The sequence below is a fragment of the Coregonus lavaretus genome, assembly GCF_964263955.1.
Source record: "Coregonus lavaretus genome assembly, chromosome: 33".
Lineage (NCBI taxonomy): Eukaryota > Metazoa > Chordata > Actinopteri > Salmoniformes > Salmonidae > Coregonus > Coregonus lavaretus.
This window is the reverse complement of record NC_140020.1, coordinates 6,767,956-6,792,701: the sequence shown is the minus strand read 5'-3', so window position 1 is coordinate 6,792,701 and position 24,746 is coordinate 6,767,956. Positions and strand designations below refer to the sequence as shown.

The 24,746-nt window shown below is 46.4% G+C and overlaps 1 protein-coding gene across 1 annotated transcript; it reads right to left on the bottom strand.

The window, feature by feature from the left end:
- Positions 1-1,413: 1,413 nt before the first annotated feature.
- On the bottom strand, positions 1,414-22,748 carry LOC311108101 (rho GTPase-activating protein 20-like; the record flags this gene model as incomplete). Its single annotated transcript, XM_084150740.1, has 3 exons — positions 1,414-1,582; positions 9,632-9,802; positions 22,633-22,748. The coding sequence occupies 3 exons, from the start codon at positions 22,746-22,748 to the stop codon at positions 1,414-1,416; spliced, it is 456 nt and encodes a 151-aa protein (XP_084006866.1).
- Positions 22,749-24,746: the final 1,998 nt, after the last annotated feature.

Genomic DNA, 24,746 nt, shown 5'->3' with positions numbered 1-24,746 from the left:
TTATTTAGCCCTTTCTTTAGGGCCTTCGTTAGGGCCTTCGTTAGGGCCTTCGTTAGGGCTTTCTTTTGGGCTTTCTTTTGGGCCTTCGTTAGGGCCTTCTTTAGGGCCTTCTTTAGGGCGTTCGTTAGGGCGTTCGTTGGGGTCTTCTTTAGGGCCTTCGTTAGGGCCTTCGTTAGGGCCCATACTTTTGGATTACTATAAAATAGGCTTTTACATACACTTTCCCAACAGACCAGCTCATGTACAGTTGGTGCTTACTGGTAAACAGTAGGCTGATAAACTGGCGAACCCCAGACTCTAAGAATGACTCGAGTCAACAACGGTCACACTTATTTGACTAGTTTGTTTGACACGAAACTGTGGGAGTCCATGACTCAGACCCCAATAAGATGACTAAATTACCCATATCTACACCAACAAGGGATAGCTATCATTCCTGATAAAAACAGGCACTGATTGTTATTAAATAACTATTCAATCCCCTTTCATTTTTTCCATTCAATGTTATGTCTGTTTGTCTCCATTTGTGACATTACAATTCCCACCCTCTCTCTTTATTTGAAAGTCCATTGCTGTAAAGCCCCTGACATGTGACCTGAGGTCTGATGGTCAGCTTCACACTTCCTGTTTCACCAGCCATTATCTTGTGATGGTGCAGATTTTTCTAACTTCCCTATTCATTCAAGACCTTATGGAAAGCATTTCTGAAGAAACTCAATATATATGTTAGGTCAATCCAAGGATACTGCTGTACTGCTGTTTGTGCACAGTGTATCTCCCAGGAAAACCAAATGGGTCAAAAGGAACTGTTCATATGAATCTTGAATTTGAATTTATGGATGTTAGAGTTAGGTTGACTCCATTATCCTCAAATTGTAATAGTTGTACTTTGAAATGCCAGTAAGCTGAACTTACTGCTCAGTAGTGGCTCATTATGTAGTTTTCTAACCTTTACCCTTTGGGTGCTCAGAGAATTAGTCATTGTCCTGTAATGTCAGTAGTGAGAAAAAAGATAGAGAAACTTCACTTGTTATTTGTTATGTCTACGTTGAGAACGATGTGTGAGAAATGTTTCTCATTGAGTTAAAAGACACGTGTTTTGATCTGTGTGTGTGCCTGCCTGGGCATCTGTCTCTCTGTGTGTGCCTGTGCGTCATCTGTGTGTGTGTGGGTGCGTGTGTGTGTATGTGTGTGTGGGCACCTGTCTGCCTTACGCATCTACATTTTAGTCATTTAGCTCTTATCCAGAGCGACTTACAGTTAGTGCATTCTTTTTTTTTTTTTATACTGGCCCCCGTGGGAATCGAACCCACAACCCTGGCGTTGCAAGCGCCATGCTCTACCAACTGAGCTACACGGGGCCCTATGTGTCTTTGCACAAGTATGAGTGTGCACACGGAGGATGGCTGTTGCTCACCGGAAGGACACCACACAGAAGGCAAGGGGCCAGGCCAAGACAAGGGAGGTCCTGAGGTCGATCACTCCCCGTCCTCCCTCTTCCTCCTCGGGCTCATCCTCAAAACCATAAAGCCACAGATCCTCCAGACTCACCCTGTGCTTCAGACGGTAGCTAGCACTGGATCTAAATGAAAAAGAGATAGGGAGAGAGAGACAGAGAGAGAGGGAGAGACAGAGACAGGGAGAGAGAGAGAGAGAGAGAGAGAGAGAGAGAGAGAGAGAGACAGGGAGAGAGAGAGAGAGAGAGAGAGAGAGAGAGAAACAGAGAGAGAGAGAGAGACAGGAGAGAGAGAGAGAGAGAGAGAGAGAGAGAGAGAGAGAGAGAGAGAGAGAGAGAGAGAGAGAGAGAGAGAGAGAGAGAGAGAGAGAGAGAAGGGGATAATTAGGTGGCCATGATGGTATATGAGGGTTAGTAGGTTGAGAGTTCAAGGACCTCAGTTTATGTTGTCATCAGGCCTGGCTAGGACTGTATCTCTGCTCATCAGGCCTGGCTAGGACTGCATCTCTGCTCATCAGGCCTGGCTAGGACTGCATCTCTGCTCATCAGGCCTGGCTAGGACTGCATCTCTGCTCATCAGGCCTGGCTAGGACTGCATCTCTGCTCATCAGGCCTGGCTAGGACTGTATCTCTGCTCATCAGGCCTGGCTAGGACTGTATCTCTGCTCATCAGGACTAGATAACTGTATGACCCACTTCTCTATCCCAATGGTTTCTATAGGTACTAATGTATTCCTCATTGTTGTCATCTATTTCTGAATCAGTGATTGGTTGTCAATCACTCAGAAACAGGAAGTGATCTTATTTCTATCTCTTTATGAATGCATTGTGTTCCATGACAAGCTTCCTGTCTGTCTTTGTCTGCCTGTCTGTCTGTATGCGTCTGCCTGCGTCTGCCTGTCTGTGTCTGCCTGTCTGTCTGCCTGTCAGTGTCTGCCTGTCTGTGTCTGCCTGTCTGTGTCTGCCTGTCTGTGTCTGCCTGTCTGTGTCTGCCTGTCTGTGTCTGCCTGTCTGTGTCTGCCTGTCTGTGTCTGCCTGTCTGTGTCTGTGTCTGCCTGTCTGTGTCTGTGTCTGCCTGTCTGTGTCTGCCTGTCTGTGTCTGCCTACCTGTCTGTGTGTGACTGTCTTTCTGTATGTCTGTCTGCTCGTGAGGAGGAAGGCAAGCTCTCATGACCTAGGTCACCATTTTTGATTTGCTACGACATTGAAATTGTCACGCTGTCACGTGTGGGTCCACAGACCCTGTAAGCCTGGTCGTGGGAACATTTTGTGATTTCGTGTAGAGCCTAGAATCAAGAAGTGATCCGGTAATCAGGGTCAATTCAGGCAACGTAAATAGAATGGAAAGTGGGTGCATCCAAAATGGCATCCTATTTCCTCCCTATGAGCTTGGCTCTGGTCTAAATTAGTGCACTATGTAGAGAATAGGGTGCCATTTGGGACGCAAAATCAATGGAAGGTGGGAAGGGGGAGAGAGAGATGTGAGGAAGGGAGGAAGGGAATTGAGGTTGCGTAAGTGTACCGGTTAGTGAGGACATCTACACACAATACCCCATAATCACAAAGTGAAAACATGTTTTTATACATTTTTGAAAATGTATTGAAAATGAAATACAGAAATATCTCATTTACATAAGTATTCACACCCCTGAGTCAATGCATGTTAGAATCACCTTTTGCAGCAATTACAGCTGTGAGTCTTTGCATACCTGGATATTATATATACAATTCTTCAAGCTCTGTCAAGTTGGTTGTTGATCATTGCTAGACAGCCATTTTCAGGTCTTTCCATAGATTTTCAAGCCAAGTTAAGTTAAAACTGTAAGTAGGCCACGCAGGAACATTAGATGTCGTCTTGGTTACGCCTACAGGGAAGAGGTCAGAGACCTGGCAGTGTGGTGCCAGAACAGCAACCTCTCCCTCAACTTCAGTAAGACCAAGGAGCTGATCGTGGACTAGATGAAACGGGGGGGGGGGGTGAAAACGCCTCCATCCACATCGACGGGGCCGCAGTGGAGCAGGTCGACAGCTTCAAGTTCCTCGGTGTCCAAATCACTAAAGACTTAAAATGGTCCAAACACACGAAGGTTGAGAAGGTGCGGCAGCGCCTCTTCTCCTTCAGGAGGTTGAAAATGTTTGGCATGGGCCCTCAAATCCTCAAAAAGATCTACAGCTGTAACATTGAGAGCATTTTGACTGGCTGCATCACTGCCTGGTATGGGTTTACAGTAAGGGAGTCTATAACCCTACAGAGGGTGGTGCGGACAGCCCATTACATCACTAGGGCCGAGCTCCCTGCCATCCAGGACATCTATATCAGGCGGTGTGGTAGGAAGGCCCGGAAAATTGTTTAAGACTCCAACCACCCAAGACACAGACTGTTCTCTCTGGTGCATCAAGTCTGACACCAACAGGCTCTTGAACAGCTTCTATCCCCAAGCAATAAGACTGATAAATGGCTAGACGGACTATCTGAGTTAACCTTGTATCCTTATTGACCTTTTATTTATGCACACTCACAGGGCCCTACACACACACACACACACACACTCACAGGGCCCTACACACTCACACACACACTCACTCCATCATCTGCGCACTCACAAATAACATGCTGGTTGAGAGAATGCCAAGAGTGTGCAAAGCTTTCATCAAGGCAAAGGGTGGATACTTTGAAGAATCGCAAATATAAAATATATTTTGATTTGTTTAACACTTTTTTGGTTACTACATGATTCCATATGTGTTATTTCATAGTTTTGATGTCTTCACTATTATTCTACAATTTTGAAAATAGTCAAAATAAAGAAAAATCCTTGAATGAGTAGGTGTGTCCAAACTTTTGACTGGTACTGTACATTTATACTGACTCTACACACGCACTCCCACTTACATACAAGCTGCTGCTACTTTGTTTATCTTATATCCTGATTCCAAGTCACCTTACCCCTATACATATGTACCTCCATCACATTTTACATTTACATTTACATCATTTAGCAGACGCTCTTATCCAGAGCGACTTACAAATTGGTGCATTCAACTTATGATAGCAATAACTTATGATAACTTACGATAGCACCCCAGTATCCCTGCACATTGTAAATATGGTATTGGAAAGGCCCTGTATATAGTATGCTTACTTATTGTGTTCTTCATATTTCTTCTTATTTCTCATGTTTTTTAAATTCTAGTATTACATTCTTATTGATTATTGCATTGTTGGTTTTTGAGTTTGCAAGAAAGGCATTTCACTGTACTTGTGCATGTGACATTAAAACTTGAAACTTGAAAAAGCAACTCCAGTGTATATTTGGCTTTGTGTTTTAGGTTACTGTCCTGCTGAAAGGTGAATTTGTCTCGCAGTGTCTGTTGGAAAGCAGACTGAGACAGGTTTTCCTCTAGGATTTTGCCTGTGCTTAGCTCTATTCCATTTATTTGTATCCTAAAAAATACCTCTTAGTTCTTGCCGATGACAAGCATCCAATAGAATGATGCAGCCACCACCATGCTTGAAAATATGAAGAGTGGTACTCAGTGATGTGTTGTGTTGTATTTGCCCCAAACATAACTCTTTGTATTCAGGACATAAAGTTCATTTCTTAGACAATTATTTTGCAGTTTTACTTTAGTGCCTTATTGCAAACAGGATGCATGTTTTGGAATATTTTTTATCCTGTACTGGCTTCTTTTTTTAAACCCTCCTGCTACGCTGTTACACTAACTTCACCTTTCATACTCCCTTACTGTAAAACCTCCGGCTATACTGTTACACCTACTTTACCTTATAGACTCCATTACTGTAAACCCTCCTGTTACGCTGTTACACTAACTTCACCTTTCATACTCCCTTACTGTAAACCCTCCTGCTACGCTGTTACACTAACTTCACATTTCATACTCCCTTACTGTAAATCCTCCTGCTACGCTGTTACACTAACTTCACCTTTCAGACTCCATTACTGTAAACCCTCCTGCTACATTGTTACACTAACTGCCCCTTTCAGACTCCATTACTGTAAACCCTCCTGCTACACTGTTACACTAACTGCCCCTTTCAGACTCCATTACTGTAAACCCTCCTGCTACACTGTTACACTAACTGCCCCTTTCAGACTCCATTACTGTAAACCCTCCTGCTACACTGTTACACTAACTTCACCTTACAGACTCCATTACTGTAAACCCTCCTGCTACATTGTTACACTAACTGCCCCTTTCAGACTCCATTACTGTAAACCCTCCTGCTACATTGTTACACTAACTTCACCTTACAGACTCCGATACTATCAACCCTCCATAAAGTTGATTTCTTTGCCACATTTTTTGCAGTTTTACTTTAGTGCCTTATTGCAAACATGATGCATGTTTTTGAATATTTTTATTCTGTACTGGCTTCTTCTTTTCACTTTGTCATTTAGGTTAGTATTGTCGAGTAACTACAATGTTGTTGATCCATCCTCAGTTTTCTCCTATCACAGCCATTAAACTCTAACTGTTTTAAAGTCACCATTGACCTCAGTGAAATCCCTGAGCGGTTTCCTTCCTATCCAGCAACTGTGTTAGAAAGGACGCCTATATCTTTGTAGTGACTGGGTGTATTGATACACCATCCAAAGCGTAATGAATAACTTCACCATGCTCAAAAGGAAATTCAATGTCTTATTATAATTTTTAAAAAATGTAATCTACCAATAGGTGCCCTTCATTGCGAGGCATTGGAAAACCTCCCTGGTCTTTGTGATTGAATCTGTGTTTGAAATTCACTGCTCGACTGAGGGCCCTTACAGATAATTGTATGCGTGGAGTAAAGAGATGAGGTAGTCATTCAAAAATCATGTTAAACACTATTATCGCACACAGAGTGAGTCCGTGCAACTTATTATGTGACTTGTTAAGCAAATGTATACTCCTGAACTTATTTAGGCTTGCCATAACAAAGGGGTTGAATACTTACTGACTGAAGACATTTCAGCTTTTGATTTATATTTAACTAGTAACAATTTCTAAAAACATAATTCCACTTTGACATTATGGGGTATTGTGTGTAGATCAGTGACACAAAGTCTCAATTTAATCAATTTTAAATTCAGGCTGTAAAAAAATGTCAAGTGGTGTGAATACTTTCTGAAGGCACTGTATTCAGAAGAAGAGATCTGCATTAGTCACAAATGTATTTAGCTCCTCGTGGTGCCTCTGCTGAAAAAGAGGGTAGCAAAGTACAGTAGAGTGAAATGAAAACCTGCCTTCACTCAATGGACCAGAGCGTTTGACTGAACACCCACTTGAGACCTGAAGAATGCGTCCATTGTCTTCGTTGAAACAGAGATCATTCTGAATATTTTATCTTGGTTAGCATCAAGTTTTACATTAACTGAATTTAAATTTGGATTACACTAATCTACTTTCATACTGTATTGTTTAATCTACGAGCTTACTACTGTCAATATCTTATAATAAGAAAACAAAAAACTCTGACCTAAATGTGCACTGTCTATTTTTTTTTACAAATGTAGTGGGCTAAAACCTCAGAGCTAGAGATTACAAACATTATCTTAGATATTTATATCACATTGAAAAAGGAGAAGAAAGATGATAAAGAGAAAATGAAAGTTCATCCAGTCACCCATTTCCTGTTTGGGCTAACATCACTCTTAGAGGAAATCACCCTGCTTTCTGCTTTGGATTTAGATGACCAACGATGACTTTACTGTTTACTATAATAGAGAAGCTGTTAGGAAAGAGAATTCCCCGGACTCCCCGACCATATACCCTCCTGCTATACTGTTACACTAACTTCATCTTTCAGACTCCATTACTGTAAACCCTCCTGCTACGCTCTTTCACTAACTTCACCTTTCAGACTCCATTACTGTAAACCCTCCTGCTACACTGTTACACTGACTTCGCTAATACAGGCCTACAGATCTACAGGTCTACAGATCTACAGGTCTACAGATCTACAGGTCTACAGGTCTACAGGTCTATAGGTTTATAGGTCTACAGGTCTACAGGTCTATAGGTTTATAGGTCTACAGGTCTATAGGTTTATAGGTTTATAGGTCTACAGGTCTACAGGTCTATAGGTTTATAGGTCTACAGGTCTATAGGTTTATAGGTCTACAGGTCTATAGGTTTATAGGTCTACAGGTCTACAGGTCTACAGGTCTACAGGTCTATAGGTTTATAGGTCTACAGGTCTATAGGTTTATAGGTCTACAGGTCTACAGGTCTACAGGTCTACAGGTCTATAGGTTTATAGGTCTACAGGTCTACAGGTCTACAGGTCTATAGGTCTACAGGTCTATAGGTCTACAGATCTACAGGTCTACAGGTCTACAGATCTACAGGTCTACAGATCTACAGGTCTACAGGTCTACAGATCTACAGGTCTATAGGTTTATAGGCCAACAGGTCTACAGGTCTACAGGTCTACAGGTTTATAGGTGTATAGGTCTACAGGTCTATAGGTCTATAGGTCTACAGGTCTACAGGTCTATAGGTCTATAGGTCTACAGGTCTACAGGTCTATAGGTTTATAGGTCTACAGGTCTATAGGTCTACAGGCCAACAGGTCTACAGGTCTACAGGTCTACAGGTTTATAGGTGTATAGGTCTACAGGTCTATAGGTCTATAGGTCTACAGGTCTACAGGTCTACAGGTCTACAGGTCTATAGGTTCATAGGTCTACGGGTCTATAGGTCTATAGGTCTATAGGTCTACAGGTCTACAGGTCTATAGGTTCATAGGTCTACGGGTCTATAGGTCTATAGGTCTACAGGCCAACAGGTCTACAGGTCTATAGGTCTACAGGCCAACAGGTCTACAGGTCTACAGGTTTATAGGTCTACAGGTCTACAGGTCTACAGGTCTACAGGTCTTCTCATGCGAGTGTGTATTTCTATAATGACAGTGTTGTTGGGCAGTTAAATCAGTTCCGTTCTCTGAAGACAAAACTTTAAAGAGAAAACTAAAAGAATCAGACAATCTATAGTATGTGGTGTGTCTGGGTCCTTCTGTGGACTGTATGTGTATGTATTACTGTGTGTCTGGGTCCTTCTGTGTAGGTGTGTCTGGGTCCTTCTGTGTAGGTGTGTCTGGGTACATCTGTGTCGGTGTGTCTGGGTCCATCTGTGTAGGTGTGTCTGGGTCCATCTGTGTCGGTGTGTCTGGGTCCTTCTGTGTAGGTGTGTCTGGGTCCTTCTGTGTCGGTGTGTCTGGGTCCATCTGTGTCGGTGTGTCTGGGTCCTTCTGTGTCGGTGTGTGTGGGGGTCCATCTGTGTCAGTGTGTCTGGGTCCATCTGTGTCGGTGTGTGGGGGTCCTTCTGTGTCAGTGTGTCTGGGTCCATCTGTGTCGGTGTGTCTGGGTCCATCTGTGTCGGTGTGTCTGGTTCCATCTGTGTCGGTGTGTGGGGGTCCTTCTGTGTCGTTGTGTGTGGGGGTCCATCTGTGTCGGTGTGTGTGGGGGTCCATCTGTGTCGGTGTGTCTGGGTCCATCTGTGTCGGTGTGTGTGGGGGTCCATCTGTGTCGGTGTGTGGGGGTCCTTCTGTGTCGGTGTGTCTGGGTCCATCTGTGTCGGTGTGTCTGGGTCCATCTGTGTCGGTGTGTCTGGGTCCATCTGTGTCGGTGTGTCTGGGTCCATCTGTGTCGGTGTGTGGGGGTCCTTCTGTGTCGGTGTGTGTGGGGGTCCATCTGTGTCGGTGTGTCTGGGTCCATCTGTGTCGGTGTGTGGGGGTCCATCTGTGTCGGTGTGTCTGGGTCCATCTGTGTCGGTGTGTGTGTGGGTCCTTCTGTGTCGGTGTGTCTGGGTCCATCTGTGTCGGTGTGTGTGGGGGTCCATCTGTGTCGGTGTGTGTGGGTCCTTCTGTGTCGGTGTGTCTGGGTCCATCTGTGTCGGTGTGTGTGGGTCCTTCTGTGTCGGTGTGTGTGGGGGTCCATCTGTGTCGGTGTGTGTGGGTCCTTCTGTGTCGGTGTGTCTGGGTCCATCTGTGTCGGTGTGTGTGGGTCCTTCTGTGTCGGTGTGTGACCGGGTCCTTCTGTGTCGGTGTGTCTGGGTCCTTCTGTGTCGGTGTGTCTGGGTCCTTCTGTGTCGGTGTGTCTGGGTCCTTCTGTGTCGGTGTGTCTGGGTCCTTCTGTGTCGGTGTGTGTGTGCTCATCATGTTCCATATCTTACTTCAGCTTAGAGATGACAATCACGTCGCTAAAGAGGAAGAGTTGTCTCTCTCTGGTCTTCATGCCCTCTGTGATCTGAACACAGGCATCCAAGACCAGCTCTGCATTCTCACTGCTGAGACCTAGGACAAAGGGGCACTGCTCCATCGACACAAAGCACAAAGTCTCCTCCCTAGGGTAGAGAGGGCAGAGAGAGTGGGGGTCAGAGCCATGGCGGAACCATGCGTGCGTGATCAGCCTTCCATCCCACTTGTACCCATTCATCAAGACACAGATCAGTCTTGGACACTTCAAATCCTTTTGTCATTCTTTCTTCATAATATTTTCAGGAAATGTCATAGTTTGTGGGTTATTACAGTAAAACCTTCATTTCAAAGTAGAAGGTCAGTCATTCCAACACTCAGGGCCTACGCTACCCTCGGATCAATGCTAGATAAGCTTTTCAAAAAAAATCCACTTCAATCAGTGTAGATGAAGGGGAGGAGACAGGTTAAAGAACGACTTTCAAGCCTAGAGACAATTGAGACATGGATTGTGTATGTGTGCCATTCAGAGGGTGAATGGGCAAGAGTAAATATTTAAGTGCCTTTGAACGGGGTATGGTAGTAGGTGCCATGTGCACTGGTTTGAGTGTGTCAAGAACTGCAACGCAGCTGGGTTTTTCACGCTCAACAGTTTCCTGTGTGTATCAAGAATGGTCCACCACCCAAAGGACATCCAGCCAACTTGACACAACTATCCCTGTGGAACGCTTTCGACACCTTGTAGAGTCCATGCCCCGTAACTCAATATTACGAAGGTGTTCCTAATGTTTTATGCACTCAGTGTATACAGGAACATGTATCAAATAGTTCTTAGTGGGCAAAACTGGTAATTATGACATCACTTCAACCCGTTTTGCTCTGTTTTGCCCATTGAGTTGTTTTGGAGGCAGCAACAAATGAAATTATCATGTATGGTTATTTTTAAAGGGAGACAGTATGAGATGAGCCCGTATGCAGAACGCAAAGCAAATACATATTGGCTTCCAGCCAGTTGCTATGACTCTCACAAGGACATAATGTATCTATAGAAAGGAGGTGAAGTGCATTTAAGGACTCTGTGAAATGGTGTGGTTTGTGACTGTTGAATGACAGTTTTCACAAGTTTATTCTCCTATTTCATATTACACATCAGATGAAGTTAGAACTCTCTCTCTCTCTCTCTCTCTCTCTATCTCTCTCTCTCTCTATCTCTCTCTCTCTCTCTCTCTCTCTCTCTCTCTCTCTCTCTCTCTCTCTCTCTCTCTCTCTCTCTCTCTCTCTCTCTCTCTCTCTCTCTGACCTTTCTTCAGGACTTGTTCTTGCCTCCCACGGTTGTGAAAGAAGAAAGAGGATGTTATTTGCAATTTTCATGTTTGTAATGTTTCTCATCTTTTTTAGAGACCTAAAATATCTCCTGATTCATTACATAATGTTTCCCTGTATGAACAGAAACATTCACAGTTAATTGTGGCATTCCCATGCTTTGAGTGTCTATGAAGACAAACCTTTGCTGTTTAAGCCCTGACTTCCTTATAATGATTTTCTTATATTCTTATAAACATGAAATAAATAACATTATGGACATAGTTATGAGAATTCACAATGGAACTTGTCTGTCATTTGACTATTTCCCTCTTTCAACTGTTTTGGACTGATATTCAAATCCATATCACAGAGGGACTCTCCCATGTTAACCTCTCCTCTCTGACCTACTTGGCCTACACGACTTAACTACATAACATATTTCAACATTATCAGTAGAGTATAGGCTTAAAATAAGTGTCCAGTGTTTCCAGTTTTCAATTAAATATAAATAATTACAATATGAGTGAAATAGTTTTCCTTCCCGATTTTGTTTTAAAGAAATATATTAAAAAGCAGCTTTTTTGTGTTGAAATTATGTGGGCATACCCCAATAACAGAATGGTGTGGGCGTATACTGGTCATTGAAAATATTAATTCGAGTAGACCTCTGATTGGCCAGCTCATTCTCCTCAAGAGGATGACATCATTCTCTGAGGAAATAGCAAGCATTTTTGAAATGGTCTGTTTGAGATACAAGTTTGAGGTGGGGTTTTTGAAGAGTTTTTTCTCCAATTTATGCTTTGGACACAAATACGAGTATAGAATGAGTCAACAACATTATTTGGGTATGAGTTAACAGAATATAAACTTTTAAAAGGGAGATTTTCACTGGACAGTTACTTTAAAGATCATATGACCATCTCTAAGATATTCTAATTCAAAGACACCCAGCCACTGTAGTGAAACTAGCACCCTTCACCCCCTCACTTTAGCTCAGTGTTCACTTCCTTGTTGTGTGTTGAACGTGTGGGAGTGAGACGGTATGACGTCTCTGATGGAAGTCACATTGTGTGGTTGGAGTGGACTCCCCCACGTCTCTGTCTGTGACTGGGTGGTCTGGGTATCAACTACTGCATGGGCTGATCAAAGACTGGAATAATGATTGGACAGTTTGGACAGACCTACTCATTCAAGGGTTTTTCTTTATTTTTACTATTTTCTACATTGTAGAATAATAGTGAAGACATCACAACTATGAAATAACACATATGGAATCATGTAGTAACCAAAAAAGTGTTAAACAAAACAAAATATATTTTATATTTCAGATTCTTCAAATAGCCACCCTTTGCCTTGATGACAGCTTTGCACACTCTTTGCATTCTCTCAACCAGCTTCATGAGGTAGTCACCTGGAATGCATTTCAATTAACAGGTGTGCCTTCTTAAAAGTTAATTTGTGGAATTTCTTTCCTTCTTAATGCATTTGAGCCAATCAGTTGTGTTGTGACAAGGTAGGGGGGTATACAGAAGATAGCCCTATTTGGTAAAAGACCAAGTCCATATTATGGCAAGAACAGCTCAAATAAGCAAAGAGAAACAACAGTCCATCATTACTTTAAGACATGAAGGTCAGTCAATCTGGAAAATTTCAAGAACTTTGAAAGTTTCTTCAAGTGCAGTCGGAAAAACCATCAAGCGCTGTGATGAAACTGGCTCTCATGAGGTAAAAAATAAAATAAAGAAAAACCCTTGAATGAGTAGGTGTGTCCAAACTTTTTACTGGTAGTGTAGATAGACAACTCTAGTGCCCAAAAGCCTGTTTTAGCACAGCAGCGCCATTGAGGACTTTCACCATTTTGAAGTAGTTAACTGTGTGGGACTTCGTATTGGTTAAGGAATGATCACATAATTCCATCCAGGTCATAAGGAGGGATCAGCCAATGAATAAAATAATTAATATATATTTTATAGGCTTTATACCTGTTCAAACAACACACTACAGGTGGCAGTGTGCACCCTTTCAGTTTGTTTACCAACTCATAGAAGTAGTAGAAGAAGAAAATTGACTACTTCAAAGTGGAAATTGCCTTAATTAATGGCACTGGTGTACTCTCACAAACTCCATAATGGGCCAGATGTAAAGATGGGTCGACTATCTAAGTCTGTGGATCAGCCACATCATTCAACAATATAGAAAATGTCATAATTTAATCCACTGGATGAAACCATATAAATCTTCATAACACTATACGTCAAAAGATTTATAAAAAGGTTAATACGTATTTTATAAACGGATCATTTTTTGTTTATAGATAGTTTACAAAATATGTAGTAAAGACTTTAAATACATTGGTTGAATTTGTTCCTGATACAGTACCACCTGAGGCGATTACAGTATCGTTCAATGTGAGACACAATAGATGAGTTCTCACCAAGCAGGGGTCAATAGTACTGCAATAATGTGAGCCACATCAGATCAACCTTACAGGCTGCGTTTACACAGGCAGCCCAATAAGTCGAAAAAGAACAGAATTGGGCTGCCTGTGTAAATGGAGCCATATTGACTTTTACTAGTAATCTCTTGAACCACAGGCTGGAAAATCACATTATGTTCAAGGATTAGATATTGAGGGTGACCTGATGGACAGTCAGTTATTATTGGGGTTATCTATTCGATTCTCCCCCTTTGTCCTTCTGATATTTACTGTGGTTGATTAAAACAAATAAAAACAATCAAGTAAATATCACGTTTATCATCTTTGCCACAACCCCACATTTGTTTGTCTGTTTTCTGGTTTAAATTTCCATCCCCCCTCTATATGTCCTCAGTGTCACCCTAAGCTTGATGGGCTGATGAGGGAGTTTTGAGTGGGTTCAGACAATGGTTGCCAGAACTTGTGGAAAATCCCCCTACATGACACCTGTGTCCACAGTTACCATAGAGAGTGGGCATTGCAGCCCCCTTTACAGCTACTGAGGTGTCATTGTGAGTCATAGTGACACCATTCAACATGTGTTCAGAGCAGGTTGATCTCTGTTTATTTTTATGTCATGTACTGAATGTAGGCTGTGAAATGTGAACAGTTGTAAATGAGCAATTCTTGTGTAAATGACATGTCCCATTGAATTATGCTTTGTGCTTGTTTGCTTGTGAATAAATAATTTGACGGTATTGAATATTGAATAAGCAATGAGTTTTTTCACACGTCAACAGTGGCGACCCATCATTCAGGGCAGGTGGGGCAGAGCGGAAAATACGGAGCGTAGGGGTTGGTAATGTTCTATAGTTGCTCCGTGATTGGCTCAGTGTTCTGTCACTCATTGGGATACTACATCACTGCCAAATCTAAATCTAAAATTCAAGCCCCTTGGGTGCTGCCATAGAGTTACATTAGAAGTGCCCATCCAAGAAGGCTCAAGGTCATTGGCCACAGATAAAATGACGGCAAATCAAGTTATATCTACGGTAGCTTTGATTGGCCTGATCATGTCAACATCATACTGTCACGTCTCCTCCCGTTGCTCCCCTCCAGCGCTCTGATTCGCCGGTCTACTGAGCCACCGGTCTGAGCGCACCACCTCGGCAAACACAGGAATGGAAATCCAACGCACCCTAATCACCTCCAGCGCACCTCATCATCTCATCACCACCACTATATAGCCCTGGACTGTTCGTTCATTGTTGTGTGTAATTGTTACCGTCGTGTCGTTTACTCACTCTTTGTTATTCTCTTTCTCATTGTTAAGTAAACCTTTACCTTGTTAATTCTTGCATCTGCGTTCTGCACTTCGTATACTCAGTACTCGTCACAGAAATACACACAACTCACGAAAATGGATGCAGCAGGAGTTTCCCATCGCCTTGACCAGCACCAGCAGCAGCATGCCCAGTTGAACGCCGCCATGCAGGAAGTGCTCCAAACTCTGCCCAGCGCTCCGGTTCCACCTCAGGGAGCGGCGAATGCCCCCAATCCACCTGTTCCCGTGCCATCACCCACTTCTGAGGGAACCCTGGCCCTACTGGAGCGCTATGACGGTAAAACTACTAAATGGAGCGCTATGACGGTAAAACTACTAAATGGAGCGCTATGACGGTAAAACTACTAAATGGAGCGCTATGACGGTAAAACTACTAAATGGAGCGGCTTCCTGCTACAGGTTTCACTTTATCTGGCCCGTCAACATGGGGCATATCCATCTGACCAAGCCAGGATAGCGCTGGTGATTTTGCTACTTAAAGGAAAGGATTGGGCCACGGCAGTCTGGGAAGGAGGTGAGGCCGTGGTGCTTCCCTACTCCACCTTCCTCGCTCGGTTCAGGGCGGTGTTTGATCATCCCACGGAGGGAAAGGACGGGGGTGAGTGTCTCCTGCAGCTACAACAGGGAGAGGGGCCCGCGTCCGTGTACACTCTGAGCTTTCGCATGGTGGCGGCGTCTTCCGGCTGGAATGAGAGTGCTCTGCACATGGCCTTCAGGAGGCTTATGGGAGGACATCAAGACGGAACTCGCATGTCGGGACGACGAGATGGACCTTGATACCCTCATTGCCATTTCCATCCGTCTTGACAACATGTTGAGAGACAGATGGCGTTCCCAACACCTCTCGGAGCCTCGACGCTCACCCCATCTGAGCTATGGAAGCCGCCCTGCCTCAGAGTCCTCACCCATGGAGGTGGGCAGCACCCCCTGCACCACCACGGACCACAGATCTCCTGGCGGCTCCCAATCAAGGCGGTATGACTCCCGTAGCAGCTCCGGGAGTGTTACGTCATCTCCTATCACAAAACCATTGTTTTTAGTTCCCATAACGGTGACTGGTTATTCCTTCTCTAAAATGTCCACTGCAATGATAGATTCCGGATCAGTGGTGAACCTTATAGATAGGGAGCTGGTCTCTGAATTGGGGTTACCCACCGTGCCACTGCCTTCTCCGCTACACGTCACCTCGCTGGACAATAAACTACTTGGATCAGGCATCATTACTCACGTCACTCTCCCCATCACCATCACCATTCCCACACTAACGGAGCACCACGAGGAGCTGTCATTCCACATCGTCACGTCACTCCTTCAACGGATCATCTTGGGATTGCCCTGGCTCAGACTACATAACCCCACCATCAATTGGATCACCAAGAGGATCACAGCCTGGTCCACCTCATGCCGGAAGACCTGCCTGCCGTTGGTTTGTTCCACGTCAATGGAGAGTCCGGAGTCCGCCCTCCAGCCCAACATTCCACGTGAGTACGCAGATCTCTCTGATGTCTTCTCTTCATCAAAGGCTACTTGTCTCTCTCCTCACAGGCCCTGGGACTGCGCCATTGACATGCTGGAGGGACAACACCCCATGAAGAGTCGCATTTACCCCCTTTCCATGGCGGACACTGAGGCAATGGAGAAGTATGTGGCGGAGACCCTGAAACAGGGATTCATCAGACGCGCTACCTCTCCTGCCTCCGCCAGCTTCTTCTTCGTGGCCAAAAAAGACGGAGGACTGACTGACTACAGGGGGCTGAAAGCAGTCACCACCAAGTACCGGTACCCCCTTCCTCTGGTTCCGTCGGCCATCGAGCAGCTATGAGGGGCCCGGTACTTTGCCAAGTTGGACCTGAGGAGTGCCTACAACCTGATCCGATTCAGGGAAGGAATTCAGAAGACGGCATTCAGCACTACCTCAGGCCACTATGAATGCTGCGTCATGCCCTACGGCCTAGCCAGCGCACCTTCTGTGTTCCAGTCCTTCGTCAATGACGTGTTCCGAGACATGCTGAGTAGACAGGTGGTGGTGTACATCGACGATATCCTGAGCTACTCGGCTACGTTCGAGGAGCACGTCAGGGACGTCAGAGCTGTCCTACTCCGCCTCCAGGAACACAGCCTGTTGGTGAAGGGGGAGAAATGCGAATTCCACCAACAGGCCATCTCCTTCCTGGGATACAGGATCAGTCCTCAGGGGGTGTTCATGGAAAGAGCGAAGACGGACGTCTTCAGGTCATGGCCAGTCCCCACCACCATCAAGGGCCTACAGAGCTTCCTGGGCTTCGCCAATTTCTACCAGCGTTTCATCAGGTCCTTCAGCTCCATAGCCGCCCAGCTCACCTCTCTCCTTAAGGGTGGACCTCAGAAGCTGGCCTGGAACCCTGAGGCTGACGCTGCCTTCAAGAGGCTGAAGGAGAGGTTCACCACAGCGCCCATCCTAAAACACCCAGATCCATCTTGTCCTTTCATCCTGGAGGTGGATGCATCGGAGGAGGGCGTGGGTGCGGTCCTCTCCCAGTGGCACGGTAAGCCAGAGAAAATGTATCCCTGTGCCTTTTCCTCTAAAAAGCTTACCCCCGCAGAGAGGAACTATGGAGTTGGAGACAGGGAGCTGTTGGCGGTGGTCCTCGCTCTGGAGGAATGGAGACACTGGCTGGAGGGCACAGTCCAGCCATTCCGGATTCTTACTCACCACCGGAATTTGGAGCACATACGGGCAGCAAAACGGATGAACTCTCGTTAAGTCAGGTGGGCCCAATTTCTTACTCTCTTTCAATTCATTCTGTCCTGTGTGTATGTACCCACCAGTGTCCGTGACCGCCTGCTGATCTGGGCGCACACCACCCTTACGGCACGGCACTCCGGTACTACGCGCACCCTGCAATCTCTAGCACAAAAATACTGGTGGCCCACCTTGGCTTCTGATGTCTCTCGCTATGTCAACTCGTGTTCCGTATGTGCCCAAACGAAGACCTTGGAATGCCCTGGGCAGGCAAACTAGTTCCTCTACCAGTGCCTCAGCGACCTTGGTCACAGCTGTCCATAGACTTTGTCACCGACCTCCCACGGTGTGACGGCTTCACCACAGTCATGGTTGTCGTAGATCGGTTCTCAAAATCATGCAGTTTTTTGCCACTAATTGGTCTTCCTTCTGCTCTCCAGGTTGCTGAGGTCCTGTTCCAACAGGTCTTCCAGCACTATGGACTTCCGGAAAACATTGTCTCAGACCGTGGCCCCCAATTCACCTCCCGAGTGTGGAAAGCTTTCCTGGAGAAGATCGGGGCCACGGCCAGCCTCACTTCCGGGAATAGGCCTCAGTCAAATGGGCAGGTGGAGCGCATGAACCAGGAGCTGGAGAGGTTTCGTCATTGCCACTGTCAGGACCAGCAGGGTGAGTGGGCGAGGTTTCTTCCCTGGGCAGAAAATGCCCAGAACTCCCTCGTTCACTCCGCCAAGGGGCTCACTCCCTTCCAATGCGTCCTGGGGTACCAGCCGGCCCTTGCCCCTTGGACATCCAGCCAGACCAATGCGCCCGCTGTCGACGAGTGGTTCCGCAGGGTTCGACAGGTCTGGGATGCCACCCATGTCCGTCTCCAGAGGGCCATTCGTCGGCAGAAGGATCAAGCTGACCGCCACCGCAGTGAGGCTCCCATATTCCAGCCTGGTGATTGCGTCTGGCTGTCCACTCGAAACCTCCCACTCCACCTGCCCTGCAAGAAACTGAGCCCCCGGTTTGTGGGGCCGTTTAAGGTCCTCCGGGGGATTAATGAGGTGTCGTACCGGCTGCTCCTTCCCCATCACTACCGTGTCTCACCTACTTTTCATGTGTCTCTCCTCAGGCCGGTGGTTCCTGTTCCTCTGGCGGATGCCGTCCCCCGGGGTACGCCCCCTCCGCCCCTGGACATTGACGGGAGTCCGGCGTATGCTGTGAGGGATCTGCTGGACTCCGTGGGGGACGTCTCCATTACCTGGTGGACTGGGAGGGGTATGGCCCTGAGGAGCTGGGTTCCGGCTGGGGACATTCTGGACCCCAATCTAATTCAGGACTTCCCCCGTCGCCGCCCTGACCGGCCCGCTCCTCGTCCTCGGGGTCGTCTTCCTTGCCGGCGACCGGGGGGGTACTGTCACATCACCTCCCGTTGCTCCCATCCGGCACTCTGATTCGCCGGTCTACTGAGCCACCAGTCTGAGCGCACCACCTTGGCAAACACAGGAATGGAAACCCAACGCACCCTAATCTCCTCCAGCGCACCTGCACCTCATTATCTCATCACAACCACTATATAGCCCTGGACTGTTCATTCATTGTTGTGTGTAATTGTTAGCGTTGTGTCGTTTACTCACTCTTTGTTATTCTCTTTCTCATTGTTAAGTAAACCTTTACCTTGTTAATTCCTGCGTCTGTGTCCTGACCCTTCGTATACTCAGTACTCGTCACAGAAATACACACCACTCACGAAAATGGATGCAGCAGGAGTTTCCCAGCGCCTTGACCAGCACCAGCAGCAGCATGCCCAGTTGAACGCCGCCATGCAGGAAGTGCTCCAAACTCTGCATAATCTGCCCAGCGCTCCGGTTCCACCTCAGGGAGCGGTGAGTGCACCCAATCCACCTGTTACATACTTTCAAAATCTTAGCTAGCAGTCATCATCATGAATCAAGTAGACAATCTACTGGCAAATTATTTTTAATCCTTGTCATATGAAGAGAAATAATGAAGAGAAATTATAGATAAAACATATCGGTGCTCATTGGACATTAACATTACACAACAAGTTGGAAATCGCTAATTCAACAATGAGTGGTTTGGAAGGAATCAGTGGCTAACTGCAAGCATTGCAAAGCAATCACTAGCCTGCTATTCAGTGGAGTGGGTGTGTGATCCCAATTCTGGGTTTAAGGGTCTCTTTTCCAAGTTTAAAATGATAAATACTGGCCATGCTGTCAATCCAGCATGATTTCTGCTGCGCTCAAAACAACTGTTAACTCGAACTGGGATACAGTGAGGGAAAAAAGTATTTGATCTCCTGCAGATTTTGTATGTTTGCCCACTGATAAAGACATTATCAGTCTATAATTTTAATGGTAGGTTTATTTGAACAGTGAGAGACAGAATAACAACAACAAAATCCAGAAAAACGCATGTCAAAAATGTTATAAATTGATTTGCATTTTAATGAGGGAAATAAGTATTTGACCCCTCTGTAAAACATTACTTAGTACTTGGTGGCAAAACCCTTGTTGGCAATCACAGAGGTCAGACGTTTCTTGTAGTTGGCCACCAGGTTTGCAGACATCTCAGGAGGGATTTTGTCCCACTCCTCTTTGCAGATCTTCTCCAAGTCATTAAGGTTTCGAGGCTGAAGTTTGGCAACTCGAACCTTCAGCTCCCTCCACAGATTTTCTATGGGATTAAGGTCTGGAGACTGGCTAGGCCACTCCAGGACCTTAATGTGCTTCTTCTTGAGCCACTCCTTTGTTGCCTTGGCCGTGTGTTTTGGGTCATTGTCATGCTGGAATACCCATCCACGACCCATTTTCAATGCCCTGGCTGAGGGAAGGAGGTTCTCACCCAAAATTTGACGGTACATGGCCCCGTCCATCGTCCCTTTGATGCGGTGAAGTTGTCCTGTCCCCTTAGCAGAAAAACACCCCCAAAGCATAATGTTTCCACCTCCATGTTTGACTGTGGGGATGGTGTTCTTGGGGTCATAGGCAGCATTCCTCCTCCTCCAAACACGGCGATGGTGAGTTGATGCCAAAGTGCTCGATTTTGGTCTCATCTGACCACAACACTTTAACCCAGTTCTCCTCTGAATCATTCAGATGTTCATTGGCAGACTTCAGACGGGCCTGTATATGTGCTTTCTTGAGGAGGGGGACCTTGCGGGCGCTGCAGGATTTCAGTCCTTGACGGCGTAGTGTGTTACCAATTGTTTTCTTGGTGACTATGGTCCCAGCTGCCTTGAGATCATTGACAAGATCCTCCCGTGTAGTTCTGGGCTGATTCCTCACCGTCCTCATGATCATTGCAACTCCACGAGGTGAGATCTTGCATGGAGCCCCAGGCCGAGGGAGATTGACTGTTCTTTTGTGTTTCTTCCATTTGCGAATAATCGCACCAACTGTTGTCACCTTCTCACCAAGCTGCTTGGCGATGGTCTTGTAGCAGAAGCAATCAATCAATCAGATTCCAAACTCTCCACCATGGCCAAGACCAAAGAGCTCTCCAAGGATGTCATGGACAAGATTGTAGACCTACACAAGGCTGGAATGGGCTACAAGACCATCACCTAGCAGCTTGGTGAGAAGGTGCCAACAGTTGGTGCGATTATTCGCAAATGGAAGAAACACAAAATAACTGTCAATCTCCCTCGGCCTGGGGCTCCATGCAAGATCTCACCTTGTGGAGTTGCAATGATCATGAGAACGGTGAGGAATCAGCCCAGAACTACATGGGAGGATCTTGTCAATGATCTCAAGGCAGCTGGGACCATAGTCACCAAGAAAACAATTGGTAACACACTACGCCGTGAAGGACTGAAATCCTGCATCGCCTGCAAGGTCCCCCTGCTCAAGAAAGCACATATACAGGCCCGTCTGAAGTTTGCCAATGAACATCTGAATGATTCAGAGGAGAACTGGGTGAAAGTGTTGTGGTCAGATGAGACCAAAATGGCATCAACTCAACTCGCCGTGTTTGGAGGAGGAGGAATGCTGCCTATGACCCTAAGAACACCATCCCCACCGTCAAACATAGAGGTGGAAACATTATGCTTTGGGAGTGTTTTTCTGCTAAGGGGACAGGACAACTTCACCGCATCAAAGGGACGATGGACAGGGCCTTGTACCGTCAAATCTTGGGTGAGAACCTCCTTCCCTCAGCCAGGGCATTGAAAATGGGTCGTGGATGGGTATTCCAGCATGAAAATGACCCAAAACACACGGCCAAGGCAACAAAGAATTGGCTCAAGAAAAAGCACATTAAGGTCCTGGAGTGGCCTAGCCAGTCTCCAGACCTTAATCCCATAGAAAATCTGTGGAGGGAGCTGAAGGTTCGAGTTGCAAAACGTCAGCCTCGAAACCTTAATGACTTGGAGAAGATCTGCAAAGAGGAGTGGAACAAAATCCCTCCTGAGATGTGTGCAAACCTGGTGGCCAACTACAAGAAACGTCTGACCTCTGTGATTGCCAACAAGGGTTTTGCCACCAAGTACTAAGTCATGTTTTGCAGAGGGGTCAAATACTTATTTCCCTCGTTAAAATGCAAATCAATTCATAACATTTCTGACATGCGTTTTTCTGGATTTTTGTTGTTGTTATTCTGTCTCTCACTGTTCAAATAAACCTACCATTAAAATTATAGACAGATCATGTCTTTGTCAGTGGGCAAACGTACAAAATCAGCAGGGGATCAAATACTTTTTTCCCTCACTGTGTGTTTATTACATAGCTCTGAAATGTGAACGTGATAAAACTGAAACAAAAGGTCAAATAATTTTTACCAAAAAAATATATTTCTCTCCATTGAAACCCCTTTCTATCAAATCAAATGTATTTTATAAAGCCCTTTTTACACCAGACTGAATCCCCAAAGAGCAAACACTGCAGAAGCAGAAGTCAAGCACAGTGGCTTGGAAAAGCTCTCCAATTTCTACCCATTAAAACCTCACAAAGTGGCAACTGACTTTTAGTGGAGGGGTGTTGTTACCAGGGGAGGCTGCCAAGGGAGGACGGCTCATAATAATGGCTGGAATGGAGTCAATGGAATGGTATCAAACATGTGTTTGATGTGTTTGATACCATTCCATTCTCTCCATTCCAGCCATTATTATGAGCCGTCCTCCCCTCAGAAGCCTCCCCTGGTTGGTACCACAGTGAGAACAGAGTGGACAGGAGCAGAGCCAACTCACCTGATGGAAGACCATGGCATGCTGCCCAGAGCCTTCTCAAAAGTCAGGCAAGGGGCAGAACGCCGCCTCTGAGCCAAACTGCGAAGGTGCTGTATGGAAACAGAAGGTTTGAGCATAATGTTAATCAGCATTGTCAAGTAAAAGGCATAAGCTGACGCACACCTAAAAATGTTTTACAGAGGTGCTGACTAACTGTCACGTTCGCTTAAGGAGGAGGACCAATGCGCAGCGTTGAATGCGTACATATTATTTATTAAACAGATCACCCGATCAAAACAACGAACGAAACGTGAAGTCCTTCGATACACACAAACCAAAAGGAACAAGAAACCACAACACAAAGTGAAAAGACCGATAGTTAAATATGGCTCCCAATCAGAGACAACCAGCAGACACTCGTTGCCTCTGATTGGGAGTCACTCAGGCCAACATAGATATACAAAACATAGACTTACACACCCTGGCTCAACATAACATAGTCCCCAGAGCCAGGGCGTGACAGTACCCCCCCCCCAAAGGCGCGGACTCCGGCCGCGCCAAACAACCACAACAGGGGAGGGACCGGGTGGGCACAACGCCTCGGCGGCGGATCCGGCTCCGGACATGACCCAGGCACGGGTTGTGCTGGACTGACGACGCACACCCCTGGCTTGATGCGTGGAGGAGGAACGGGCCGGACCGGGCTGACGAAGCGCACCCCTGACTTGGTGCGGGGAGCAGGAATGAGCCGGACCGGGCTGACGACGCGCACCACTGACCTGGTGCGGGGAGCTTGGATGGGCCGGACTGGGCTGGCGACGCGCACCACAGACTTGGTGCGGAGAGCAGGAACGGGCCGGACAGGGCTGACGAAACGCACCATAGACTTGGTGCGGAGAGCAGGCACGGGCCGTGCCGGACTGACGACGCACACCACTGGCTTGGTGCGGGAAGCTTGGATGGGCCGGACTGGGCTGGCGACGCGCACCACAGACTTGGTGCGGAGAGCAGGAATGGGCCGGACCGGGCTGGCGACGCGCACCACCGACTTGGTACGGAGAGCAGGAACGGGCCGGACAGGGCTGACGACGCGCACCACAGGCTCGGTGCGAGAGGCAGGAACAGGCCGAACCGTACTGGGGACACACGCCACTGGCCCTATACAGGGATCAGGAACGGGCCGGACCGGACTGGTAATACACCCCAGTACCTCTCGCCGTGCCTCCACACTTTCCCTCTCCTCTGTGACCAGTGGCCCCCTTAACCTGGCGGCCTCCTCTTCACACCCGCTGGACCGCTCCATCGCGGCCTCCTGCTGCCCCGTCGCCCACGTCGTGAGCCCCCCCCTAAAAATTTTCTGGGGTTCTCTCCTCCCCGTGGACCAGGCCTCCCTAGCTCTCGCCAGACTCTCGATCCATTGCTTCATAGACCAGCCTCTCTCCTCTTCACTTAGCGTGGCCCAGCCGAAACTCCTACTCCCCTGATCCAAGGCCTTTCCTCTCTCCTCTTCACGCTGCTTGGTCCTGTCTTGGTGGTTTCTTCTGTCACGTTCGCTTAAGGAGGAGGACCAATGCGCAGCGTTGAATGCGTACATATTATTTATTAAACAGATCACCCGATCAAAACAACGAACGAAACGTGAAGTCCTTCGATACACACAAACCAAAAGGAACAAGAAACCACAACACAAAGTGAAAAGACCGATAGTTAAATATGGCTCCCAATCAGAGACAACCAGCAGACACTCGTTGCCTCTGATTGGGAGTCACTCAGGCCAACATAGATATACAAAACATAGACTTACACACCCTAGCTCAACATAACATAGTCCCCAGAGCCAGGGCGTGACACTAACAGGAGAGTCAATTATAAAAATATGCTCGCACACACACACACACGTCCCTACATTTTCACACTTTTTCTGATCAAGTGAATCAAATAAATCTCTTCAGGGTAAAATGCATAAAAATAGAATGACTAATAATTATTGGGCTATATTTTTCAAAGATACAGTAAACTGCAAACTGTGACATTTGGATTTCAGAACCCCATTATAGCTATTCCTTTATCTGTACAGACTCATGTTAAGAGCTGTAATTTGCCAAGCTGATTTTGTACAAAAAAATTATATACTT